This window comes from Lytechinus variegatus, chromosome 4, assembly GCF_018143015.1.
Source record: "Lytechinus variegatus isolate NC3 chromosome 4, Lvar_3.0, whole genome shotgun sequence".
Taxonomy (NCBI): Eukaryota; Metazoa; Echinodermata; class Echinoidea; order Temnopleuroida; family Toxopneustidae; genus Lytechinus; species Lytechinus variegatus.
In genome coordinates, this window is record NC_054743.1 from 37,745,076 (window position 1) to 37,755,203 (window position 10,128).

Sequence of the window (10,128 nt, forward strand, 5' to 3'; positions counted from 1 at the left end):
GGGGGAGGACAATATTCTATTTCTTGGATTCGACACATGAAAATTGGGGGAATTTTGTGAACATAATTTTTTCTTCACGCTACGGTAATTTATGTTAAAGTAATTGGTTTAGAAATCTGACTGACATGTACGCACATATCGTCTTATTACCAATTGATAATGATGTTTTTTTAAAGTTTACATTTTATTCCAACCCAGATGTTAAAGTAAGCAGGTAAATAATAAAATTCCAGGAGAAATACATCAATTCACAGAAAATGGTATTAGTTAAATATGAGAATTGTAAATACCATTAACAACTTAAAACGTCATAACTACGAACAGTTTGAAATGTCATTAGTGAGTTTTCTTTTAAATAATATTCAGCCGTAAGTACAGAGCAAAAGAATAAATAAGTAGGTGTGGGCTGACATATTCTGAACAAGGCGTTGTTATAAAGGCGGCTTTGGGTGAAAAATCCTGAGACACATTTACAGTAAATGATAGGTAATGATGTAAAAAATGTCAAATATAAATCACCTCTTTAAAGTTACGTCTCACCTTAGAATGAACAAATTAAGAGCTCCATAAATACATCAAACAATCAATTGATGGAAATGTGTTAGGTAAGGTAAAAAATTCTTGGCACAAAGTATTTTATCTGTGTTATAACCCATTGCATTCATCTAAATTCAAAATTCTACATTATTATGCTTGTAATTCGAAATTTCTGGGTAAACGCAGTTTCAAAATGAAAAACACACAAACTCACAAGCATTTTGTATTTAAAAAACACAAATGTACTTCTTTGCATATTGGTCTGATTAAGGCTTAAATTCAACGACCATGCAAGCAAAAAAAGGTGCACTTAAAAGGAAGATAACACTGACTTCAAGGTGATTGAGATAAATGCAGGAAAATTAGAGCAACAGACAGATTCAACTAGAGATTATGAAATGATTTCAATAATTTTATGACGTCGCATGCACTCAGCTCGCTTAAATGAGATAATATTTTCTAACAATGCCTGCCCATTGGCTTAAAATCTAGGCGAATCATTCGTGATACCTCTATTCGACTCCAGGATTACAGCCTTTATTCTGCTTCTATATATTTGTAAAGATCATGATCATACAAGTTCTGTATCATTACCGTGAGTAACATGTTGGCCCAAGTATCTTCTAGGTTTAGTCACATGATCATTGACGTAAGTCGGGCCTTCTGTTATGACGTCACTCTCCTCACAACTCTGAGGAATCATGTAGTAATGATCCTCCTCTTCATCACCGGGTTTATTGTCGATAGCAGAATACACCGCCCGCGAATAGTGGTGATCGTCACCGACATCGTCAACCAGGCTGCCATCGTCCTTTCCATAAGTGAAGGTTGTTTCATGTGATCGAGATCCATCGCCACGCGGGGGCGGGCTCGGTGGTTTAACACTGGAACCGGACGCCGCCGAGGCACCGTTTTCGTGACGTTTTCTACGTGATCGTATGGCGATTAGGGTGATGATGGCAATGGCGAGTATGACCACTGCTACAGATGACGCCACACCAGCTGCGATACCAATGAGGTTATCTACAGGTGTAGTACCTACATGATTTATCAAAATAATGCGGGTAATATAATAATAATGGTCACATCATAAATACACAATGCATTAAGCGTATCAGTATATCTACAGACGTTTAGGCATTGGCAAGGTACATTTTACAGCATGTGTTAAATGAATTAAAAAACGTTTCTGTGCTGATTAAGCCAATTTGTTCAGACACGCCACACGAGGTGGGGTGGAAGATCAAAGTAACATAGATATCATCAATCACCTTAACAGAGCATTTTAATACTGTAAACTAGAGATACGAGAAACAACCCAAATTTATATCAATTAGTTGCCCGGTAATTGTTAATTATGAAGTGTAATATACAGAGCAAGATTTTGGAGCATGATTATAATAATGTTTCGCTGATCGACTTGCCTAACAGATTTTAATCCCGACTTTCCGCTTTCCGGAAATTTAAGCTTTGAAATTGATAAATTGATCTGATTTTCTATCGGAAAGAACCCACTCGTCCGTGACTTGTTTTTACTAGATGGATTAAACATACCGTTCTCCTCCAGTGCATGGGTGGTTGAACTGGACACGGATGTCGATGTTGTCAAGGTGATCGATGTGTCCGGGTTCGACTGTGTCATTTCACCGGCTCCCTTTGTCGACAAGACGTCTGCTAACGAAGGGAGAAAAAGAAATATTAAAAAAGTAACATTGTCGTACAATTTAGTACGAAACGCAACATCAGAAAGGCAATATCGGTCATTAATCTCTACTAGTGGACTGGTAATTTTTTTTTTTGAGTGGGGTAGGGGAGCGGTGGCGGTGCAGACCCCTTAACATTTTCACGGATATGAAATTGTATTTTGGTTCAATTATTGTTTTACCTTCATGATTTTCGTCCAATGTTCTTGAATGTCTGACCGAAATCGTGTACATGCATTTCTATGATGTCAAAATAATTCAATTAATAAAATCTCGCTACAGAATTTGCTTCAAATTTCCTTTGCTTCTGCCATGAGATGGGGATATTCATTGGAATTCCAAGCTATTTCTAGATTTACTGCATCTTTACAGTCATTAAGCTGATTTTAAGAGAGCCCCTACTATTCTATTAACATTTGAATAAGTTTAATTTATTTTTAAACACACCTGTTGTTACCGTGGGTAACATGTTGCTTGATGATGTTGGTGACATCGTTGTTTCTGTTCCTGAAGGAAATGTGAGGAAATAGAATTAACTATGCTGGATTACTGCTCAATCGTACTTGTAAAAAGCTATCGATCATTGGTCGATCCAGGGGGGAGGGCACACCCGGCTCGGGCCCCCTCTTAATAATATTCTAAAATTTAAACTATATCAACACCGTAATCATCATCATCGTCACAATCATCACAGCTATCATTACCATAAAAACATAACCATCGCCATTATCATTATCAGTATCATCGTCACCAACATCTCATTCATCATGATATATACAGCATCATCATCCCCATCACCATCATCAGCATTGTCGTGGCCATCATCTTAATCATCATCGTAATATTCATTATCATCAACAACATAATCCCCATCATCACCACAAACACCAACGCCATCACCATCACACACATACACTTACCTTGGAGTCGTGCGTCAATAATGAATCCACCTCCATTGGCGCCTGGTGAGATGTCTTCTAGATATATCGACAATCCGTACCTCGTCGATGTGAATATGGAATCCGCGGACGGACCAGACAGCGAAGCAATTAGATACGACTGAGAAGAGGGGTGGTCGTATACATTGATGCGTTCATCTCCAGAAATGCCAACGTTTTTCAGAACCACCTCAATTTGCCGGTCTCGTAAAATGTTTGAGAAGAACCACCAGCAACTGATAGTAACGTTTGATGGAGAAGACGTGTCATACAGAGGGGATGTTATCGTCATTCTTGGGAGAACGTTCTTGTTCAAGGCGACATATCCTCCACATGAGCGCTCCAGAGAGATAGGCTGAATATCTGTGAGTGAAGATGTAAAAACCATGGATGATTGATATCGACATTTCATTTGTGCTCTCATGCCAATAGAAAATTATTGAATTGCCGTTCTTCCTTGAACTATTACATTTTTTAACATACCTCTACATCATATACATTGCACGTCTTAAACGCCTAATTCGACCAAAGTGGCGTCCAGTTATGCTTAAAAGGTTCGGGTTTGAATGTTCGGAGAAAGGTAAGGATGAAATAGAGAGTGAGAAAGAGAAGGGGACTGGTGGATGACCTTGGTTTTCTGTTTCTTGTAAATAAATCCGAAGTGTGTATTCTTAATCTTGTGATATGTTTGATTTTAACATATTCATTATATTAGATTTGGCGCATGTCACTTTAAAGAATCTGATTCTTTTCAGCTGCATCACGCATAATGCGTTCATTTATCACCGATCGAACATATCTATTAAAAGGCACATTATTTATTATGTATATTTTTTCCTCTTTTGTCACCTTGATTTTTCAATTGTCATTTCCAAAGCAGAAGGTACACTTGAAAAGCCATTGACCTTGTTGACATTAATATTGACTGAAATCTTGATATACCATTATCACTAATTAATCATTACGCGTTTGATGAAGAAAGTAGATAAGGTTATATATGCCAGTGTGTCACAAACAAAATACTTTCTAGCAATACCTAACAGACTTGCTTCGGAGAGATATCCTTGTCCATTATATAAATCACTGTCGTCTTGGTATGTCAAAGTCAGACCTCCTCTGGAAGACGAAACTGTCGTTCTCACATCGAGCTTTCCTGAGAAATAAGCAATCTTGTTGTAGGTAGATAAAGGTTGATCATATATAGCCAGACCTTCACTTGCAGTTGTCTCAAAGTCTATGAATGTCAACTGGACTTGGGTTCCCGGGGTGCTGGTAATATGCATCGTACACTCTAAGTGCAAACCGAATTGTGATGTAAGACCATAAAGAGGAGTTGTGATGGTGGCGCTTGGGAGAGATTCAGACAGGCTGACCGTGCCGCCACAGAATCCGTCGATGTTTGATGAATTGCCACCTGAAAATTCAATGAATTGGCCATAAATATAAAGGTATGACTATGAGTGGGACTATGATTCGTAATTCAGGTCTCATTAATTAAAGTTAAAATCATCTGCATCTTATAATTATTGTCCGAATTACATAAGACTGAGTTCAACATGTCAAAAGTCTCCTAAAGGAAAATTTCATTATCTACCATGTCTACATACCCTTACAAGTACAAGAGCATTGATGACACTAACGTTCGTTTAGTTCTTCTAGAATGTAACAATAACGACATTTTGCCTAATATTTTGTATAATAGCAGTCAAACTTGAATTCAAATTACACAATTTAACATAAATCTTTCAAATCAATACTTCAGTGACTCCTATCATCATACAATCACTAAGAGTTATCAATTCACCAGATCTTTCTCATGGAAGCTCCTCATACTGTATATATTATTTCACTATTTTTTTTTATCTTTACCTGCTAGTCGAGCTTCCGCCGTAAATCCGCGACCCTTTGCAAGCACACCAGTAGTTCCACTGTAGTCGATAAGCAGGCTGGAGTGTCTCGAAAAGATGACCGTGGAGGCATTGAGGATACCTGTGCAAGTGAACACAATGCTTCCAGCTCCTGTTGGTGGTACATCGAAGATGCCGACTTGCCCACTGACTGCGACGTCGAACAATGTAAGCTCTATATGCTCCTCTGGGGGACAGGTAATAGTGATTTTGCAGTAAAGAGACACGCTAGAAGGGACAGAGGTGCCGTAGAGAGGAGTGGTGAACGTCAGACTGGGATAAGACTCGGTGATGTCCATGACACCCCCACACAGACCAGTTACGGTGTCGGAGAAAGAATCTGAAATATAAATTATATAAGAAGAAAATTAATATTACGGAGGGTGTACTCTATCAGAAAAAAAACCACAGTCCCGATGGTGTGATCAGTGTGGCGCAATGAGAATACACTGTGACCCTGTGTTCACAGTGTTGATACACTGTGAAAATGGGATAAATCCACATAGTCCTAACATTGTAACCACATTGTTCTCAGCATGCGTATACAGTATATCACACTGTGATTGACACTGTGTTCTTTTTAGGCAGGTTACAGCCGAAATTAAGTTTATCTGGTACGTCTGCAGCGCCAGGAGCCAGACGGCTGCACTCGCCAAACATGGATGAAATCTATTAGAACCAACAGCCGTGCCCACCTTGAATCTGTGCTTGAGCAAGGAATCCTGGTCCATTCGGAGAAGCACTGTCATCTTCATAAACTATAGTGATGCCCTCTCGGGAAGAAACAATGACTGCATCTCCATCTTGCAGATCACCTTGAAAACTACCAACCATGTAAGAAGCCGATGAAGGATGGTCATACACCCTCACCATTTCATTTTCAGTAGTATTCAAGACGAGGAAAGTTAGAGCCACTTGCTTTTCAGAAGGCGCTTTTATGTGCATTATACACTCCATGAATGCATCGGCAGCAGTCAGCGGATTCCCGAAGAATGGGGACGATATGTTGACGAAACGTAGTTCATCGCTCAATTCAATTGTACCTCCGCAGAATCCGAGCTCCGTGGACGAGATCCCACCTGAATTAAAAATAACAATGTAGAACCTTGTAGTATAAAAGGAAAACGGATTTTTTTCAAATTAAATCCATGGATACTTGCGAGCGGCCATAGGCGGCGGAAGTGGGGGGGGGGCAGATCCCCCCCAAAAATTGAGGTGGGGGGGGGAACGGTCCCCCCTAAATTTTAGTTGATAAGCTCTTTTTTTTCCTCGTCAATTTTGTTTCCTGCGTCCCCCCTAAATTCTGGTGAACCCCCCTTAAAATGTATTCCCCCCAAAATCTAGGTTGATGACCTTTTTTTTGCTTGTCAAATTTTTTTACATGTGTCCGTCACAAAATTTCAGGTAGACCCCCCTAATTTTTTTGACTTCCGCCGCCAATGCGAGCGGCTCAGGACTACTTGCAAAACGAGCCGTACACCAAAGCGGATACACACGCCCATCCAGCCTCACGTACACACCCTCCTGCGCAACTTCCCATGCACGCACACATACCCACAAACGCACACCATTACGGACGGAGATCAACGACTATTCTATTACATAATCGATAGCTGAGGACTATGGTCAACCGAGGATCACATTAACTTTACATCCGAGAGCATCCTTTGAACCCTTAACGGTGATTCGGGATGCAGGCTTGAGCATACGAAGTCCTCGACTCGCTCTGTGTCCTCATTTAATACGTGCAGTTTTTATTCAAATCCTCAGTTGCTGGTGTTGATAAGTGCAATTTGTCTTTCATTTCTTCAGATTATTGTTATCCTTTTAAATGATTTCATAATTTGTATTTGTACAAGGGGTCAGTGATAGATCTAGTACTAGATTATTTTTTTTCACGGTTATTATTACTTTTGTTACTGCTATCCTAATTCTTATCATTTTATCATCTTCTTTTCAATGTTTTTATTACTATTATAATTATTGTTATTATCATTATTAGTTAGCTGAAAAGGAGGAACGGGTCTCGGAAATGATGGTGCCAAGCGTCATCACAAGGTTCTACTCGACAAGATCCAAGGTATCACGAAGCCTGCTCTACTTCTACTACTATTATTACTACACTAATTCTACTACTACTTCTACTACTACTACTACTACTACTTTCTAATCTAATTTATACTGATTTTTTATTATGATAATAGAAAATATACTTTTATTGCTTTATATTACTATTTAATTACCGAAGTCGTATATTCGAACTTCTGCGCTGAAACCCTTTCCATTGTAATGACTTGTCACGTCTTGCATGTCCAACGTCAGTCCCCCACGCGTAGAAATGATGATGGCACTCCCGTTCAAGATACCGTAGAAATGAAACAGTTGGTAACTGGATAAAGTTGATGAGGGATGATCGTAGACTGTAATCTGCTTGTCCATAGTGGTTTCGATGTCTTTTAAAGTGAGCTTAACCTGATAGTTGGTTGGTGCTTTTATGTACATCTTGCAGAGTGTAACAACACTGTCTACAATCGGGATGTCGTAGACTGGGGTTGAAAAAGCAACACGAGGCGTTGTAAAGGTGAGTACCATTGAACCGCCGCAGAAGCCAGGTTGGTAAGCCGGCAATTCTCCAAAGAACAAAAAAGTGTTTAGAGTGTTATTAGTATCATTTTTATCATCAATATCATTATTTTTACTATTATCATTATTATTACTATTATTATTATTTGTTTTTTTTCGTCACCTGTCTGGGAGGCGAAAGGTGAACTGAATCGCTATGACCAATAGGTCTCTCTTCCGTTAGATTTTTGATCATCAATTACAGTCGATTCTAAAATCGCTTACTTATTTCGCATCGTTCAGAGACTTGTTTATTCTATGCATTTATGCAAATCATGTGCGCTCGTGAACGATGAGAAGGCCGATAAACGGGGTGTAGTGCTATACATAATATGAGCATCGTTCTTTATGTAGACCAATTTGTAGCTACGGGTAATGTCCGGGGGTAACGGAAAGGGGGAAAAAAGAGAAGCCGAAGAAGAAAAAGAGGAAGAAGGAAATGAAGAAGCAGAGGAAGAAGAAGAAGAAGAAAGAGCATGTGTTAAGTTTGTGAATGACACTCTTTTTGAGCAGTGGGCTAGATTTATCCAAGTCCTCTCGTGGCTGAATTCATGTCCCTGCAAAATCTCGTGAATTGTGAGACTTTCTTTCTCGAAGAATTTAACCACTTTTTGTTGGAGTAAAATTGATAATTTTTGTACCATTGGGAAGAGTAAATGTTACTCTTTCATATTGGTTATTTCTTTTGAATAAAATATTTTGATAAATAAGTGATTTTTTTACCAGAAAAGATGCATCAAACAAAAATTTCTTCCTCTGTTTTCACTTGCAAATTGTGCAACATTTTGTGTTTTAGGTACCAACATTATTTATATCATCAGAAAGCTCAAACTCTATACTTTCTTACAATGTCACTCTTGATATGTGGCATCTTTTAGATGGGTCAGCAGCCAGCTTTTTCCATCAAGATGCAAGACGAGATTTCTAAAATTTCTGAGTAACATAAAATCCAGAGTTCTGATTGGCTGAATAATGTTTTCACAACAACAGGCGCGGGTTATTTGAAGAGATTACCACATGGTGAGTGTGACCTTGCAGAGGCCCAGTGTGGGGAACATTGGAATTTGCGTGGGTGTGTGGTCTCTGTGACCAATCAGAGTGCAGTATCCTTGTTTTTGAGCTGCTAAATGTACTTGGCCTATGAAAAGCTGGCTGCTGACCCATCTAAGATACATCTTCTTATACAAATTATATCATATTAAAGCGTAGATCTTCAGCTTTATTATGATCTGAAAATCATTTGTACTCAAACAGAAATCAAGTGTGAAAACAACAACATTTGTTGCATGAAAAAATCATTTTGTTTCATGTTTTATATCAAAAGTTTTCCCTATATTACAACATTTTTTAAAAAATTCCAAACACATGACCTAAAAGAATGATTCTTCTTCTTTACAAAGATACCAAAAATGAAATTTGGTTAATATTTAGAGCAGCAATGGCAGAATAAAAAGACGTGTTTTGGTTCGCACCAAGCTCATTAACTATGCAAAAACCCTATAGTCATGAATATCACTTGGATAAAAGAAGCTACTTTTTCAGGGCTTGCCGACTGACTGTGAGCTTCCGACCATTCGACTGAAAATAACTTGAATAGGTGTTATTAGAGATTTTTAGAATTATTTACCAAGAATACTAGCCTCAGCTGCATAACCAGGTCCGTTGTAAGCATCACTGCGGTCTTCCAAGATTACTGTCAATCCGACATTCGATGAATACAGGACTGTTGGCGTCCTGACGGTCCCATATAGATAGGCGATACGGGAACTAGTGGCTGTCGGGTGATCATATACTGATATTCTTTCATCGGTCGTTGTCTCGATATCCCAGAATGTCAAAAGGACTTTTTGCCCAGATGGACTTGTGATGTGAAATGAACAATCGACGTGCAGACTGTTTGTTGACGGGTTGTTGTAAAGGGGCGAGGAAAGTGAAATTATCGGTGTCGACATAGTTAGGTCAGCCGTACCGCCACAGAATCCATGTTGGTTGGATTGCAATGGATCTGCAAGATATTTGTAAGAAAAGAAGAAAAAAAAAACCCTTTTATTCCCGCAATCCTATGTCCTTATTTTTTATTTATATTTTTGTGTGCAATTCTTCACTTTCTGCCTTTTGTTTACAATCCTGAAATAATAATTGGTATAGGTGAGAAATATGGTAACGTACCCATGCACCACATATAAAGTATATGGAAGATTTTATGAAACGTAGGAACAGGGAGGTGAGACTTTTCAATTGAGAACATATGAAGCAAAGGATCTGAAAGTAAATTGTAATTTCCTTTTCTCCGGTATTTCCTCGAAATGTCTATCAAGTTCATGTAAGCATGGTTATGTCGTGTCCTTACACCATGTTAAGCGTTCCAATTATCCTGCGCCTTTGCTAACATACAATTATTTCCCGCTTAATTGTACAAGA

General features: G+C 38.7%; 1 protein-coding gene across 1 annotated transcript; it reads right to left on the reverse strand.

Moving 5' to 3' along the window:
• LOC121413988 (cubilin-like) lies at nt 1-9,706 on the reverse strand. The gene is made up of 9 exons (XM_041607019.1): nt 9,335-9,706; nt 7,329-7,715; nt 5,781-6,164; nt 5,048-5,425; nt 4,215-4,592; nt 3,161-3,541; nt 2,688-2,747; nt 2,092-2,208; nt 1-1,575 (listed from the first exon to the last, which is right to left on the reverse strand). The coding sequence occupies exons 1-9, from the start codon at nt 9,657-9,659 to the stop codon at nt 1,109-1,111; spliced, it is 2,877 nt and encodes a 958-aa protein (XP_041462953.1). The 5' UTR covers nt 9,660-9,706; the 3' UTR covers nt 1-1,108.
• Nucleotides 9,707-10,128: the final 422 nt, after the last annotated feature.